The 17,756-nt window shown below is 39.9% G+C and overlaps 1 protein-coding gene across 5 annotated transcripts in view; it reads right to left on the bottom strand.

Moving 5' to 3' along the window:
- Nucleotides 1–17,756, bottom strand: part of ripor2 (RHO family interacting cell polarization regulator 2) — a 59,047-nt gene that overhangs the window by 11,011 nt on the left and 30,280 nt on the right. For all 5 annotated transcript variants that reach the window (XM_028597625.1, XM_028597627.1, XM_028597626.1 and 2 more), the window contains exons 2-12: nt 16,868–16,988; nt 13,595–13,750; nt 12,674–12,752; nt 11,881–11,904; nt 11,377–11,430; nt 2,980–3,129; nt 2,363–2,426; nt 2,032–2,075; nt 1,654–1,779; nt 1,222–1,370; nt 363–492 (exon numbers count right to left, since the gene is read on the bottom strand). In XM_028597625.1, coding sequence (XP_028453426.1) covers nt 363–492; nt 1,222–1,370; nt 1,654–1,779; nt 2,032–2,075; nt 2,363–2,426; nt 2,980–3,129; nt 11,377–11,430; nt 11,881–11,904; nt 12,674–12,752; nt 13,595–13,750; nt 16,868–16,988 — 1,097 coding nt within the window. The remainder of the gene's footprint in view (nt 1–362; nt 493–1,221; nt 1,371–1,653; nt 1,780–2,031; nt 2,076–2,362; nt 2,427–2,979; nt 3,130–11,376; nt 11,431–11,880; nt 11,905–12,673; nt 12,753–13,594; nt 13,751–16,867; nt 16,989–17,756) is intronic.

Below are 17,756 nucleotides of genomic sequence, written 5' to 3'. Positions count from 1 at the left end.
AAAGTGGGACAGAGTGTGGGTAAGGGGTTTTGATGTGGAAATGCAAAAGAGAGGATAGCAGGGAAATGGTTGAGGGTTAGTTTAGGGGTAGCACTGGCGTTGCTAACATAAGCATCAAGCATCAACAGAAAAATGTGTACAATATCACTGGGTGCAGACTCGGGTTAGTGTGCAGGGACTTCGAGGTGTAAAAGACAAAATGTCATCTCTTTCACCACAATTTACCCAGTGATAAGTCTAAAACAAAGTTCAGATGTTATTCTTAGCCTAGATGGCGACTGTTCTGAGTTCTACAAAAACTCACAAACTACTGTTTCCCACCACACTACTGAAGCTAATCGAGGTTTGTGTTTTGTACTCACAAAGAAGGAGGAATCCTGGAAAGTTGGGGTCTCCGGCGTGCCCTGGCTGTAGACCGACACTCGTCTTTGGAGTGCGGTAGCTTTACTCAGGTTACCAGACGACAGAGTCAGGTCCTCGACATCAAAGGGGCTTAAGGGGGAATGACAACCAGACACTTATTGTGATTGCTGATTGTGATGGGTTTTATCTATGCCTACCTACACTTACTGTATGTGATTTCATTCATTTGGGAAGAAGAGGATTTAATTGCTTAATTAACTACCATAACTTGTAATGACCATGTTGCTCCCCCAGATGGCAAAAGAACATAAGTAATGCAGACTGAATTTAAAGCTACAACACTAATAACAGTTTCTGTAGGTGTTCAATATAGACCAGTGATTGAGATACTGACTGTAAGAATCCAAATAGCTATACAAAGTATGACTGACACGCTCGTGAGATAAAATCTTAGTGTTGAAAGGCTCTGTAGAAATATCTTGCTGAAACACTGAAAACCCAACATTTATCCATTTCATAAACTGAAAGAAAATACTCCCCCTATGACAATTCAGTTAAACTTTAGTGAACTGAGCATGAAATTAAATTAAATGAATCTCATGAAATCATAACAAAATCATCAAATAATTTTAGACTCCCAGCGGTGCATCCATCTCATGATCTATAATGCAATCTCTCATTGTAGACACAATATCTAACCTTGAATATCTTTGTTGGCTCAAGTGATACTATTCTGCTGAAGTTTCCCCTTGAGGATTAAGAAGTAACCAACTATTTGAATAAATACATAACACTCTACAATATAGCAAGCCATGATTTAAAAAGTGACTGCTTGCTGAAATATAAGAGTCAACTTACTACCACGTGACCTCCAGGTTGAGTTTGATGGTCCCGAGGTCGTTGACGTCAACAGCCACCACCTGAGGCATGGCAGTAAACAGCTCCTTCGTCTCACAGATAACGCTGCCCACCAGCATGTGATTGGCCAGGCCCTTCAGCTCCGTCACCTGATTGAGGAACAACATATATTTACTACTCAGGTCAAGAAAACAATAACACAGGTTCTTCTGACATCAAGATATTAAGCAGGCGATAGTTGATGAATTGTTTTCTTACACTAGCTGTAATTAAATAGGGTCATGACCTATCAGATTGATCACTAATCTGCCCCTTGATATTGTGCAATGAGAAACAAACTTGTATATAAGCTGAAGGTCTGATTTCTACATTGTTCTTTATTGGCCTTGCATGGTGAGGCACAAAGTTAGTTTATCTGGATTTCTACAGTACCTTGATGTTGATGAGATCAGTGATGAGAGGCATGAAGACCATCTCGTCTCCATCCCAACTCTGTCTGGAGTTCACTTCAATCCTTCCCTTCAACTTCCACCGCTGGCGACCATACCGCATGTAGATCTAAAAGGAAGAAAGGAATGGGAAAGCAGTGTAAAAAAAGAAAAAAAGTAATCCTGAAGCCAGAGAAAGGACAGCACTTTGATAGCCTCATACCATAAAAATATCAAACTCCATTTTCTAAGTTGAAGTATACATTGTGCTGTCCTATCTCTCTTGACTTAATGGTTTTGCAATATTTCACACATGGATTTTAATATGAAAGTAAAGTTATTTTTAACAGCACTGTGTTACATAATAAAAAGAAGAACTTGCCTCATACTGGTCTCCAGGACAGAGCCTAGCAAAGCCTGCCAAACCTGTCAGAGAAAGAGGAAATTGTTAAAAAAAAAAAATCTAAAAAAACCCACATTTGGACAAGATATGGACAGAAAAGCCAAGCCAAGTAACCTGTTTGTTTAGGTGACTTTAGTATTTAGCTGGGTGATTTACAATGTAGGTGTTCAGTGTCTTCACTACAGTATACTGTACATGATAGGTTAATTAGTTGCTAGCTAATCACCAAAAACTTTCTTGTAAACATCAGTGGATGAATGTCTCTTATTGCAGAAATATCGGTATGCAAGTGGGTTTACTTGTCTCTCACCCTTCATTTTGATATGAAACTCCCCGAGCAGGTTCTCCAGTTCGCTCTCGAACGTGCTCATGTTCTGAGAGAGAGAGAGAGAGAGAGATAATGATCACATAAACAGCCCTTTGTAACAGAAGGCAAGAACAACAATAGTAATCAAGTTATCTCAAGAGATTTTAATAAAGACAGTCAATACTAAACTGCTGAAGAGGCAGGACGACTGGTGTAAGCCCTCAGGACAGATGAAGACAGGTGCGTGTGTGTGTTATTGAGATTTAAAAGGTAATACTATAAGTATGTGACAATACATGTCAGTGGTTACAAATGACAATGCAAGCAGTAATCTGTATTTGATATTTAGGTATAGTGTGGGTGTTGTCAGCTGTAAGCTGATGTTTAATGCATACAGCATCGTTATATTTATGTAACACAATGCATAATTTATTCTTCTCTCCTCAAAAGTCAACTTGTCTGACAAGTTATTAGATTATTGCCCATACACTCCATTATTTAAGTAGCTTTACTTCATATGACTTTGACAAGGTTAATAAGCATTTTCATGCAAAACTCCTCAGAAGAATTAGCTGATTATGACTTCCCCAAACACTGAAGTGGATGCTCTACGCCACTACCTCAGTGTATTCTTTGTAGCGGCGGTTGACCTCTGCGATGCTCTCCTTAGTGCCTTTAGTGGAGGGAGAGGAGGAGAAGGCTTGCTTCATACGGCTGGCACCTTCCCTCAGACGGCTCTGGATGCAAAAGGCCTCGTACAGCTCGTCCACCTGAAAGCACACACACAGTACCTCCGTCTTTAATAACTGTTCCACAAGGACAAACGTGCATTCATACGCATGCAAACTGTTACGTTCATGTACACACACGGCCAACTTCCATCCATTCATTCTATCACCCTCTTTTCCAGCCCTTTTTCCCCTTTCTCTGCCACTGTCTTTTTGCTGGATTCATGGATAATGCCAAGTCAACTATCAGCGCTTGATGCCCTGCGCCTGCCCATTGGCCACACACACACACACACACACACACACACACACACACACACACACACACACTAAAGTTTAAAAACCTCTATACATTAAAAATCATCAAAACATCCCTCCAACTGTCATCTAAATTATTCTGGATGTGTTCACAAGTGATAAAAAGCCATAGTATAGTATGTCGAAAAAAGTGATAAAAAAGCATGTAAAGTATAGCATGTCATAAAAATATTATTTAAAAAAGTCATAGTATGTAAAAGGCTACAAAGGTAGAGACAATAAGAGGGTTGATAGGTAAATAAATTAAAGAGTAAGACAGATGTAGACAGAAGAACAGTCATCAAGAGAGGCAAGGCAAGAAAGAAACAACCAGATAAACTGAGCAGAAGAGAGTCCTGAACGGAGCAGATACAGCTGGCATGTATCAGTGTAACTGTATTCTCCAGTGGCAGACGTCTATGCTGTTCAAGTCTATGACCCCAGTGGGACACTCCCAAAGCGGGGGAACAACAGACGGCGTTTAGAACTCATTTGGAGGCGTCTGCCCGCCTTCAGTTTGCAGGAGCAACCTCATCTAACTCAAACCCACAGGGAGAGAGAACGACTGCATCAACATCCTGCTGCCTTACTGTGAGCTGAAATCTTGGGAGTTTCAACTAGAATGAATTCATCATGATAAGATGATTCGAATCACAGCAATAGTTTTATTGAGCCCAACGGTCAGAAATGTACTTTTATGGAAAGCCAAAGGTGATGGAGCTTGTGTGGTCTGAACTCTGTAGGCTTTGTTCCTGTTTTTTTACAATGTACTTTTAAAATTCTATCCATTTTACTGTTTATTGTTCTTAATTACTTATTGTTATTTAGCATTTTCTGTATGTTTTCTTGTCTTCTCATCCCTTTATTTTAGCATATTTAAGGATTTTCCACATAAAATTGTATCGAAGTGGTAAGCCAGATGTCGTTCAGAACCACATGTGAATCTCATGGTGGTGCTAGTGGAAAAGTCAGGGGATCACCAAAATCAGCAGTATCCATGAATGAATGAATGTCTCTGCAAAATCTCATGGCAATCCATCTTATAGTAGTTGACTGATTTCAGTCTGGACCAAAGTGGTGCCATATCTAATTCATCCCATGCTGTTAGCATGGCTAAAATACTAAAATAAATATATTTATTATAAAACTACATTGAGTTCAAATTATGATCTCCCAAATCAAAGTAAAAGTTAATTATTTCTCCTTAAACAACAGATACAAAAATGCACTTTTGCTGAGTCACTCAAAGTAATTTCTACCAGAAACCACAATTTACCAGCAGTCCAGATATTCAGGATCCTGTCGGTCTTATTTCCTGCCTTCCCAAATTCACATATGATCGGAGTGGCAGCCGGGCAAAACAAAACACCTCTGGTGAGCCTCATCAAAGGGAAATATTGCAGCCTGCCTGACGAGAGCACTGAAATATTGATGTCTTGCCTCTTTATGGCACTCATTAGGGAGAAGTGAGAGAAAATGGGCCATTCTGACTCCTGCTGTCCTAACAGCTTCTCTGAGTGTTAGTTTGTGTATCATTGTGTCTGAACCGTACAGTTTGTGGGCACACAAGGGTTTATGTTAAAAAAGTGAAAGAGGGAGGTTTCTGTTCAAGAGAATAGGTAATGTCTGATGATGTTATATTAACTTAGCTGGCCACAAATACATACAGAAAGCACACACCCCAATTCCACCAACTCCACCACAAACCAACCTGCCCCCCTCAGCACCCCACACCCCCGACTGGGACCTAGCCCCGTCTGTCTGTCTGTGGTATGTGGTGTATGCGGCAGGGCTGCAGCAGCTGAGCCAGCTATAAAATACCCTCCAACCACAACTGTTATTCTCAGCTCTTACATTCACACAGAGCTGATTCAGAGCCAACAATCGACAGCTTTAAAACACATTTGTTTACAACAAAACAAGGTTGTTGATGAAGCGGAGCTGAAGTCAAAAGAAACACAAATTCATCCAAGTCAACTTCTGCACTGATTAAGTCAAGAAATATTATATTATTGTATTCACATAAATGAGTAGACAACTACAATGAGTTATTCTATTGGAGAAAATCATGTGTGACAAAATTGGTTATTTACAAACTGGGGCTGATGAATAGCCATCATACTTCTCAGGCAATCAGTAATCATATCATTATCAGCTAATTAAGCTCATATTGTCCCCAATTACAATAGCCCCTCGCTGCCTTCAAGGAAATGTCCTTGTGAAGTTCAGCCGAGCTCCACTCCAGAGGACAGCCATCAGCATATTGCTGCGCCTCGGGCGCATTTCACCCCAGAAAAATAGAAAAGGCAAAACACAAGCTAAAGACAAGACAGAAACCTCAACACAGGCAGATGGCTAAAATGTGTAATAAAAAAACATGTATTATATATTATATAATATAGCTGGCATACAGCTTGTATCTTACGGTTCCTGACTGTATGTATATTTAATATTTTCTCTCAGTTTCTTCCCAAGTTTTTGTTTTAATGAAGAAATTGTTCAGGTGGATCTAACGTCACGTAGCAACAACATCAAAACAAAAAAATAGGTGGAATACGTTTAATATTAATTAGAAAAGCAACAATTTAAATAATCAGTTAACGGTTTCAGTCAAGTTATAGACAGAAATGCCAAAAGTTCACTGGTTCCAGCTTTTTGAATGTCAATATTTTCCATGATAACAAAGTGAATATTTGGGGTTTTGGACTATTATTTGGACAAACAAGCAGTGTAAAAATGTCAACATGGGCTCCTGGGAATTTTAATAGACAGTTTTTACTATATTGACTACTATTACTATATGACATTTTTTTTTATTTATTTCATTTATTTATTTGATTGGGACAGTGCATGTTAATGAACAAACATGGAATACATGCATGTAAACATGCCGGATTGTAGCTAAGGGCTAATTTCCATCCGTAGTCCCACGGGCTAAGATCACACAGGTCACAAAACATTTCATAATAAAATTTACATCTACAGTAAGTACATTGTTTTTTTTAGACCAAATGATTAAAAAAATAATCAAGAAATAACCACAAAGCATGGATCTATGTACAACTTCATATCCATAACCTTCCTTACATATATAATGGATTTGTATTGGTCATAAAATATAACACCACTGTGGTCATTTAAAGGGCTATTTCTACACAAAAATCTAACCTGCTTTAAAATTCATCCCATAAAAAAAACATCTGAACCTTCTTAATTAACTCTTACCAGACGTGAACACATATTAATGTAAATGTATTCTACATTGAGTCCTCTATTGGACAGTCCCTGTATTAATTGAATGGCTAAGAGACATTGTGAGGGATTACGGGGAAATCTTTATTGTGGAATTAATTATGCCGGGGGGAGGATAATATCGTGTTCACCTTTATGAAGGGTGAAATATCCATTTTAAATTTCTTATTTTAAGTCCCTCCCGAGCTAATCCGAATAAAATGACTAAATAATAATACTTGTTTGGTGGTTTTGACAGAGCAGTCAGAGGTAAATATCGTGGTTTTTATGAAGTATCACTGGGGGTTTAAAGGATTGTATCTGTATCTACTGTATATCTGACTTTAAACTGTGGGATTTAAAATATGAGCAGAGAATCCTAAGGATATGGCAGGAATCCTCTTAAGATATGGCCATTATCCTGGATTGTAGGATATGAGGCGCACACACACACACACACACACACACACACACACACACACACACACACACACACACACACACACACACACACACACACACACACACACACACACACACACACACACACACACACACACACACACACACACACACACACACACACACACACACGGCGAATGATTATAAGCAGATTAAAGCAGGCGGGCCACATCACACAGCATCAAACACAAAAGCCCATCTCTGGGGAACTTTGTGTGTGTGTGTGTGTGTGTGTGTGTGGCTAGATTAGCAATCAAGGGAAGAGGGGAAAGCAAAGAGGCCCTTTAAAAAAATAATCACATGGAAAGTATTTACACTCAACTTGGCACATGATTAACACATAAACACACAATTTCTCTCTCTCTTGGGGGAAGAGGAGGCGCCTGGCAGCCGCTATTCTCACCTTCAATCTCTGTCACTCATCTCTTTAATGATGCCCTGCTGAAACTAGCGGCTAACACACACCATAGACCCTATCCCATGCAGGACATCATAAGGGTTGTATTGGGCCACCTGCTTCCTCCATGTGTGCCAATTATGGCTCGGACATCTGCAGGCAGCCAGCAGTATGAGCAGGAACAAAAGACGGGGCTGATGTGAGACACATACACAAACGCACGCACGCTAATGGATGATTGTTAAATAATGCCTCACGGCAGCTGTCCAGCACAAAGAGAGACACCTGCTCCTTAGCACAAATACTGACAAACTCTTACTGTAGCTCACGGCTGCTGAATATATAACTATGAAGATATTTTTTTCATTGTCCAGTTCTGAGATGACATGAGTATACATGCTGCTTTATTCTGGTTCTACTTTTATTCATACTGTATGTGTCTGACAATGTTTTGTTTACTCAGCTGAAAGCTTAATAATGCTCGACATCAGCCGCCGACACATACACTGATACGATATACCTGCAATAAGCTAATATCACAGATTGGTCTGGCTAAAAAAAAAAACGTATTACACACAAACACAACTCACTTTCCTAACTGATAGATATACAGTACACTGTGTGAAAGTAACTGATAGACCTGAACTGAATAAACACATAGTATTAGAGCTCTGTCAAAGGCTAATTATCAACCTACTGTAAGTAACACAACATCAGTTCACAACTCTTTACACAAGGATGAGGCCAGCTCTTTTTGTGTGTGTGTGTGTGTGTGTGTGTGTGTGTGTGTGTGTGTGTGTGTGTGTGTGTGTGTGTGTGTGTGTGTGTGTGTGTGTATACGGAAAGTATTCAGACCCCTTTACATTTTTCACTCTTTGTTTCATTGCAGCCATTTGCTAAATCAAAAAAGTTCATTCATTCAAAAAATGAATAACTGAATAAAAAGAAAAACTGAAATATCACATGGTCATAAGTATTCAGACCCTTTGCTCAGTATTGAGTAGAAGCACCCTTTTGAGCTAGTACAGCCATGAGTCTTCTTGGGAATGATGCCACAAGTTTTTTACACCTGGATTTGGGGATCCTCTGCCATTCTTCCTTGCAGATCCTCTCCAGTTCCGTCAGGTTGGATGGTGAACGTTGGTGGACAGCCATTTTCAGGTCTCTCCAGAGATGCTCAATTGCGTTTCGGTCAGGGCTCTGGCTGGGCCAGTCAAGAATGGTCACAGAGTTGTTCCAAAGCCACTCCTTTGTTATTTTAGCTGTGTGCTTAGGGTCATTGTCTTGTTGGAAGGTGAACTGTCAGCCCAGTCTGAGGTCCTGAGCACTCTGGATGAGGTTTTCTTCCAGGATATCTCTGTACTTGACCGCTTTCATCTTTCCTTCAATTGCAACCAGTCGTCCTGTCCCTGCAGCTGAAAAACACCCCCATAGCATGCTGCCACCACCATGTTTCACTGTTGGGATTGTATTGGGCAGGTGATGAGCAGTGCCTGGTTTTCTCCACACATACCGCTTAGAATTAACGCCAAAAAGTTCAATCTTGGTCTCATCAGACCAGAGAATCTTATTTCTCATAGTCTGGGAGTCCTTCATGTGTTTTTTGGCAAACTCTATGCAAGCTTTCATATGTCTTGCACTGAGGAGAGGCTTCTGTCGGGCCACTCTGCCATAAAGCCCCGACTGGTGGAGGGCTGCAGTGATAATTGACTTTGTGGAACTTTCTCCCATCTCCCTACTGCATCTCTGGAGCTCAGCCACAGTGATCTTTGGGTTCTTCTTTACCTCTCTCACCAAGTCTCTTTTCCAACGATTGCTCAGTTTGGCTGGACGGCCAGGTCTAGGAAGAGTTCTGGTCGTCCCAAATGTCTTCCATTTAAGGATTATGGAGGCCACTGTGCTCTTAGGAACCTTGAGTGCTGCAGAAATTCTTTTGTAACCTTGGCCAGATCTGTGCCTTGCCACAATTCTGTCTCTGAGCTCCTTGGGCAGTTCCTTCGACCTCATGATTCTCATTTGCTCTGACATGCACTGTGAGCTGTAAGGTCTTATATAGACAGGTGTGTGCCTTTCCTAATCAAGTCCAATCAGTTTAATAAAACACAGCAGGACTCCAATGAAGGAGTAGAACCATCTCAAGGAGGATCAGAAGAAATGGACAGCATGTGAGTGAAATATGAGTGTCACAGCAAAGGATCTGAATACTTATGACCATGTGATAGTTCAGTTTTTCTTTTTTAATAAATTTGCATACATTTCTGTTTTTTCTGTTAAATGGATGCTGAGTGTACATGAACAAGAAATAAAATTAACTTTTTTGATTTTAGCAAATGGCTGCAATGAAATAAAGAGTGAACAATTTAAAGGGGTCTGAATACTTTCCGTACCCACTGTAAAGCCAATAGCCATTTGTGGGGCAGAAACAGGGCATCAAGCGCTGATAGTTGACTTGGCATTGGCATTAGTTTTATCCATGAATCCACAATGCATTTCCTCTCTTCCATTCCCTACTTAACGGATTATACTCTGTTAAAAAAAACACGTGCTACACTACAAAACTAAATCTTGCCGTCAAATAATAGTAAATCATACGGTTTGTTGCACAGAAACACCAGAGGAGAAACTAGAAACTGATACGTTTAAATAATGACAAAGAATATGTAAAAATAATTTACTTAAACTATTTCATTTCCATCCAATAACCCGCACAAAATCAGACAGCCAATGAAATGGTGGGGCGAAGTAGCATTGGTACATATTTAGAATTAAAGAGCACAGGGAGTGCTAGATTTAACTTACTTTTAGTTACGCTTTGACTTTTTGAGGCTTTTTTACCCTGTCTGACAAGATAAATCAGTCACTTCTTCAAATATTTGCAAATGCATTCAAATCTATTTTTACAGAGTCTGAAAGATCAGAAGAGCTTCAGAGTAATGTTGGATGCTAAGTGGGAAGGCTTTGAGTGTGTGTTTGTTTTAACTGCATCCTGTGACAAAGTAGTAGTCAAAGTGGAGTATATATTTCCTGAGTTTCTGAGAAACCATCGCCTATTTTCACATGACTCTCAGACCTTTTTTCTTTCTTTTTTTTCTATGTTGCCTCTATCTCCCTCCTCTCATTATTCTTATTTAAAAAAGGACCCTACTAGTAGCTGCTCTGACCCAGATTCACTGTTGTCTTCAACCTTCAGACACACGGTCACAAATTTGTCAAATTTGCTGGGTCTTGTCTTCTATCATTTTGTTCTGTACATGCTATTGGACATCTGAAGGTGAGTTTTTATAGTCTGTCAGGATGTTTATGTGAACATAAAGGGTTAAGGTCACCCAATAGCTGGCTCCTCTGTGCTCCTCAGGACTTCAAAGGCTCCATCTTCAGGTAACCATGGTTACCTTTGGAGCTGCGCTGTTGTTTGGGTGTGTGTATTCTGATTGCCTGCTGTCCTGTCTGATTTGAGCACAGCAAGGGAGACTATTACAGGACTACAAAAGGGGATGTGGAAGAAAAGTCACAGAGCTGTGCAATCTTGCAGGGGATTCTTGTCCCCAACTGGCAACCAGGGAGAAGACTACAAAAGAGGATAAAGGAAAAAAAGTTTCCCTACCTGACAACCTGTTGCCTCAGCCATTAAAACAGCAGGAAACTTCTCTAATACATCAACACATAAACTAGAGAAGAACAGGAATACCACCTTAACCTGGCAACATAAATCCTACCTGAAGCCAACTTGACAAAGTCAGTGGAGCGTGACTGAGTCACTGTGGGTGTTATGTGGAGAGGCTTAAAGTGAAAGGAGGTATTGAGATGTGAAATCTTCAACAGTACTTGGCAACTTGTCCTATCATGTATGTATCATATATGTAAATCATTGGCTGATATCTATCTATCACATCAGTTCTTACCTTGCTCATGTGAAACTCCAGACGTCTCATGTATCGCTCTATGGTTTTGATTTGCTGCAGAAAGACAGATACAGCACACCAATTTACTAGTGCCTACATCTGGTTTAAAGCTGTAAACATGATGATTTGTATGTCCATATGACAGGATATGTCCAAAAAAAGTGACATTGGTAATCATTAATGATCATTAAATGTATGTCACAAGATGGCAACCTGATACCACTAAATGGTATCCATTGTTTTTTATATGCAAAAATCTTACAGCTAATCAAGCTGTCTCTCCGTTCCCATCATCACAAACTTTCTCTCTCTTTCATCCTTTTTCCTGCATTATTCCTCAATCCCTTCAGCCCCTCACTTCTCCACTCCATCCCTCCTCCCGCTTTTCTTCTGCCTTTAGCAGTTTCTTCTCCTTCCTTCATCTCTTTTTTTACATCAAAGATTCCCCCCCAGCATACAACTTGGAGCGGTGGTTACAGCAGACCCTCCCCTCGATCAACTCACCTTGTCAAGATCGTACAGCACTCCCTGGAGAGAAAAAAACACACACAGACACACAATCACACAGTTAGTACCGAAGGACGGCACAGATGAGGCTGCTTAAGAAATGCAAAGCAGGCTGTAGTTGTCTGGCATCAAAAAAGATCTGGTTAAACACCCTTTCCAGTAGCAGCCTAGATGTGTGTGTACCATACGTGCGTGTGTGTGTGTGTGTGTGTGTGTGTGTGTGTGTGTGTGTGTGTGTGTGTGGGACTGTGCGCATTGTATCAAATCAAAATCTGTTTGCCATGTGTGAATCCGTGATGCGAAAGTCATGTCATTATTATTGTATGTGATTATTATCATTAAAATGAAAAATAAAACAGCTGAGATCGGAAGTGAACAAACAATGATTTGGGCCTTTAAAGGAAAAGTTCGAAATTTTGGAAAATACACTTATTTGCTTTTTTGCAGATGATTAGCTTAGCGACTTAGTAGCTTGGCTGAAAAATCTGCCTACCAGCATCTCTAAAGATTCATACAAGTACTTAATTAAGCTTTAGAGGTGCTCGTAGGCAGATTTTGTTACTTTCGTAAAGAGCCGGGCTAGCTGTTTCCCCATTACCAGTTTTTATGCTAAGCTAAGCTAACTGCCTCCTGGCTATAACTTAATATTTACAGACATAAGAGTGGTATTGCTCTCCTCATCTAACTCTTGACAAGAAAGCGAACACGAGTATTTTCCAAAATGTCCAACTATCCCATTAAGATGTGACTGTGTTGCTTGTATGTAAATTGATGCACGGTAGCATCTCACCAGGCGAGAGTTCCTCTTCATGTCCTTCATCAGAGACATGAGTTTGTCCAGCTCTGTTTGATGAACTTCAAGATACTCACTACCGGGCACAAAGGGAAACATTTAATGAAAAGAATGTGTATATAATGACAGCAATATAACCATAAACACATTGGTATATAAATATTTAAGTATGCAAATACAAGCAGCATAAAAAAAAGTGTAATTGTCGCAATTACATTAGAATAATATATAATTTGTTTTCAACCAATGTCATAATTTAGAATTATATAAATTGCATTTAGTATTATTTAGTGATTTTATTTGGTAAGAGTAAAGTGCTTTTATTTTGAAGTCTACGCACAAGGGTCGCTTGTGAGTGAGAGAGTTGGCAAGCTAACAGCAAGCAAAGCACGGACAATTTAACGCTCTGATAAAAGTTTAAGTTTGTTATAGCGGATGTTAGCGATTTAAGGAAACCTCTATTCCCTTGTGTACAGCATGCAGCCAACGAGGTATGTTGTTTTGTGTCGGTATTTTACTTTGGTGACCGTTATTTTACATTGTACATTTTATTGTATGTTCATATTAAGCTAATGTCGTCTTTATTTTCTCGTTATACTGTGTGTTTAGTTTTCACGGTGGATTTGGATTTGGAGAAAAAGCTTCAAATAAACCTGTAGCAAGAAAACCACTTGTGTCTGCCAGTACTTCGAGGGAATTATAAAAAGGCTCAAAGTGGTTATAAATGTACACATTAAGAAATAGATTATAAACATTTATGGACTGAAACTCACAGATGTCTTACTAACTTAATAATAAATGGTTATTTTGGAACAGTTGATTAGTTTATGTATTGAAGGCAAAGACATTTGCAGTGCTTGACTGAGTAAAGTGTGTGTACACAGTATAAGTGTGTATATCAGTGTTTGGGTCACTCACTCCAGGCCTTGTTTGAGTGCATTGTAGACTTCCTCAAGTCTTTTGGGCTGCGGCTCTTTGGAGCTGCTGCCTCCTTTGTGTCCGGACAGGTGGGGCTTCTTTGGCTTGGACTGAGGCTTCTTCTGCACCGCTGAGTTCCCCATGAAAGAGTTACACCTACACACACAAACACACACACACACACACACACACACACATAAGTGAGTGCAAGAGAGGGTCCCCTGTGTGCAGACATTTTCTTAATCGTCTATGCAATGATGGAAAAACACATTGCAATTCACAATGTTTTCAAAAGTTTCATAGAAACAATAACAGGATACAAGAAGAGTAGTAAGTCCAAAAGTTAGAGCATGATTATGACCCAAATGAAGTAAGACAAAGAACAATAACAGGACAACAGGAGTACACAGGTCTGTTGGGGGGGACAATTTTGTCTGAGGGTGATGCAGACACACAGACACAACATTACATCTCATATTAAATATTAAATTTCCACAGTATTTCAGATAACCAGGCTTGGAACTCCCTACAGTATAATAATATAGCGTTAGATGAGATTTCTGTATTATTTTACAGCATCCTGAACTTGCCATTGGGCCAGTCTCAGCATACATTTATCTTATCTGTCTGATGGAAAGGGCTAGTCAAGTCTGTAAACACAGAGATAACTAAGTCACACAGGACACATTTACATATCTTTCAGCAAAAACAGTTCAAACATGAAAACTTACAGCATAACTTCAGAACGTCCTCATCAATCACAGGGGTGTGCTAAATCACAAGTGTGCGCACATATCTGTGAGCACATGCAAACATGAGCTTCCCACCCCTTCTTTCTGTGTTTGACCTGTAAGGCTTATATTCTGCTGACCTTACAAACACAAGGCACAATCACACTCCCGGCAATAAATAAGAGAGTTTATAGGTTGGTATATTTGTATAAGAGGCAGCGACACAGGCTCCATTAAATTATATTATGTGTGTACAAAAAGGTTGCAACTAAAGGTTATTGTAATTATAAATGTATCTTCTGATGTTATTGTGGATTTATTAATTAATCATTTGGACTATAAAACATCATCACAACAGTGAAAAATCATCACATCACAACCTCTCAGAGCCAATGGGGACGTTTTCATGTCTTGTTTTTCTGACCAACAGTTTGATACCCTAGTTTTCTAGCGTAGTTTCTATGCTCAAATAAAGAAAAAAGCAAATTTGTTCCACAGTATAGCCACCTCACATCAATCCTCTCTCTCCTCACATTAACCCAGTTTAGGTCACACTCATCTTACCCGCTCATGCACATTTTTTCAGCTTTTTAAACCATTACAGATTTAGCTGACAAATGCCATTTCCGTAGACTTAATGAAACGATCCTAGAGTCATCTCAGGGACACCGCATCAACCAATTCCAGTGCTCGACAAGTTGGAACGTGCCATGTCTTGCTGCACAAGTTAAGCTAAGCTTCCGAATGTAGGGCACCGCTGAATGAGAGTGCTGTGTAGCCTTGGGGTCACGCAAGCTGTAGTGTAGAAGGGTCTCTTGGCAGGGACACACACACAGAAACACACATATGCATTGATGCTAACACAATTCCATACTGACTTATAATTGGGACAAAAACTGCAATGTCAACAGTATGATGCATAAATGCACACAAACATACATGGGTACACACATGAAAAGTCCTTGCTGAACAAAACTAACACACTCAGAAGCCACATCTGTGCAGCTTTCCACCTCGCTCATTATCAGAATGGTAACTTGTCAGTCGCTGTCAGTCGCCCACACACTCGAGTCATTCCAACCAATTACCCCATTCACTGTCTGAGCAGAGAGAAAACAGCATCTTCAAATAGGTTCTCTCAGCAGGACCAGGGGCTGCTGCAGAGGACCAGGCGACGACAGCCCAAAGATCGTAAGAGATATTTCTGTGAGTGTAAGAAAGCTTTGTCTTGTGATGATTGAGTGCAAGCTGTCACAGATAAGTCAAAGAGGAAGGAACACGGATAAAATCTCTCAAGAACTTTAGTGATCTCTAACTTCAGGCTATAAATGAAACAACCATCAGGAAACTGAGTTCGATGTTTGGTTGTGCAATAAATCATCCCTGAAGAATTTAGTTCCTTTACGGGATTTTGAGACTTGCTGTGGCTCGCTAAACATCTAGAAGGTTGACACCAGATTATGGAGTCCGTAAATATCTTCTTTGTGTGCAGTGATGTCCTAATCTAGGTCTCGTTAAAGTGATAGATTTCTAAAAGTGACATTTTATAACCAACGTGGCAAGCAAATAAAGGTTTTCTCAGACTTTTTTTTACAAATTGTGTTGATGCTAACAGTGTCTGTTCTGAAGGGGTATGCAGGGCATATACTCAACAAGAATAGTTTCCAAGAAGTGAGTTGCTGCCCTTTTATTAAAACCCTGTCTCAGGGCTTGAACATGAACATCATCCTACAAAATCACTGATTTTACATCAATTCACCAGGTGTTATGTATGTATGTTATATAGGTGAATGACTGCCAGTGAAATGTCTATGGTTACTGCTCTTAAATCAGAAGATTTTACGTCATGTCAATTTATGTAAGATTTACTTACTTTGTGTTATTGTCCTTAGCCCTACAGGTCAGTTGATTACATGAAAAGCACAGATGCTGATGTCCATATTCATCACAATGCAAAACAGCAAATAACCTAGAAGATTTCCACTGTAATGAATCCTGAGAAAGACTAAGTGACAACTGTATCACTGAATAATACAAGGACAGAGTTTCTGCTGAAAGAATAAACTAAACTAATTACAACAAACGGATAAGAGGTGCACTAGAAGCGGTTTAAAAATATACGTAAGTTAACATCAAACAGATCCTAATGGAGGTTTATTTTACAAATGAAGGTCAGCGTACTTGTCAGGAGGAGTAAAACCCCGCCTGTAAAAATAGTTATAAAGTCTGAGAAAACTTTTGGCAGAAAGCCTGAGTTACAAAATGGGAGCGTGGGATTACATCCCCTTTAAGAATACCATCCAATGATAAAACGACTCTTTGATGCCTGATCTACTGCAAACTATTTATTGGAGGACCCTCCTTAAATGTTGGTAAAATAGTAATCATTAACGTATTTTCTAAAAGAGCTTCACCTACGAAATCAATACTGTTTCTGAGAATACAATACTCTAATATTGGCTGTGGAAAATCAATTTGCCACCCTGACCTCAATTGTCATTTCAGATATGAGTAGCAGTGGAATACAGTTTTAAAGACTTACCGAGAGCGTCGTTCCTGTAGCGTGCTGAAGCCAGCAAAAGACTGACTCCGGATTATGCCGTTGGGCCCCCCGGGGGAGTGAGTGCCGGCCGCCATGATCTCCGGGACACGGGACGACACTCCTGGAGAAAAGACAAACGCACATATCCATTACATACAAATCTATTAACAATATTTGGCTGCAGAGTGACCGATTCAGGATCAGGGTCAGTAATCCATCATTGGTACAACAAAAGAATTCTATGAACTCAATTAACACCCAAAGCATGTCAACAGAAAGGTTAATTAGAGTGCAGAGCAGCATTATGCACTGCAGGACAAAGTAGGCCCTGCTGGTGAAGTTTGCCATGTGTGATGTGGACGAGCAGCATTCAAAGCCTGCACTAACATGTCTCAACTGCTCTGGCCTACCTGTCACCACTCATCTGCAAACATACCGCAACCGTTACTGCTTCACGTTTTGCCTTCCTCAGGCAGGTGTCACAAAACACGACTCTTGTCACTTTCCGTTAGGTGTTTGTGCATATTTTCTACCTGAAGTAAGAGGTCTACCTTTAAGGCATTTCAGACTGACAGCTGTTTAAAAGTCATTGAGAGTATCACAAGCAGAAGTCACTACTTACATGAGGATTGCACCACAGATTTAAAGTTTTAAAGGCCACTTTTGCCTTCTAGAAAAATGTATGTTTCCAGGAAAGAAACTAGACAGTCCTATGGCTGAGTTATCTAATCAACTTCTCCTACAATTAAGACATCTTTTATCACTGTGTCTATATTTAGCAGCAGCAGCCTGTCTGATTTCAACCTTTTTTCTTAAGATGATGTTGAATGCAACATGGCTCACGTGGGCACTTGGGGTACAAGCTGGAAATAGACAGAGAAACGTCCAC

The sequence above is a fragment of the Perca flavescens genome, chromosome 14 (genome assembly GCF_004354835.1).
Source record: "Perca flavescens isolate YP-PL-M2 chromosome 14, PFLA_1.0, whole genome shotgun sequence".
Taxonomy (NCBI): domain Eukaryota; kingdom Metazoa; phylum Chordata; class Actinopteri; order Perciformes; family Percidae; genus Perca; species Perca flavescens.
The sequence above is the reverse complement of the archived record's forward strand: the minus strand, read 5'-3'. Positions and strand labels throughout refer to the sequence as shown.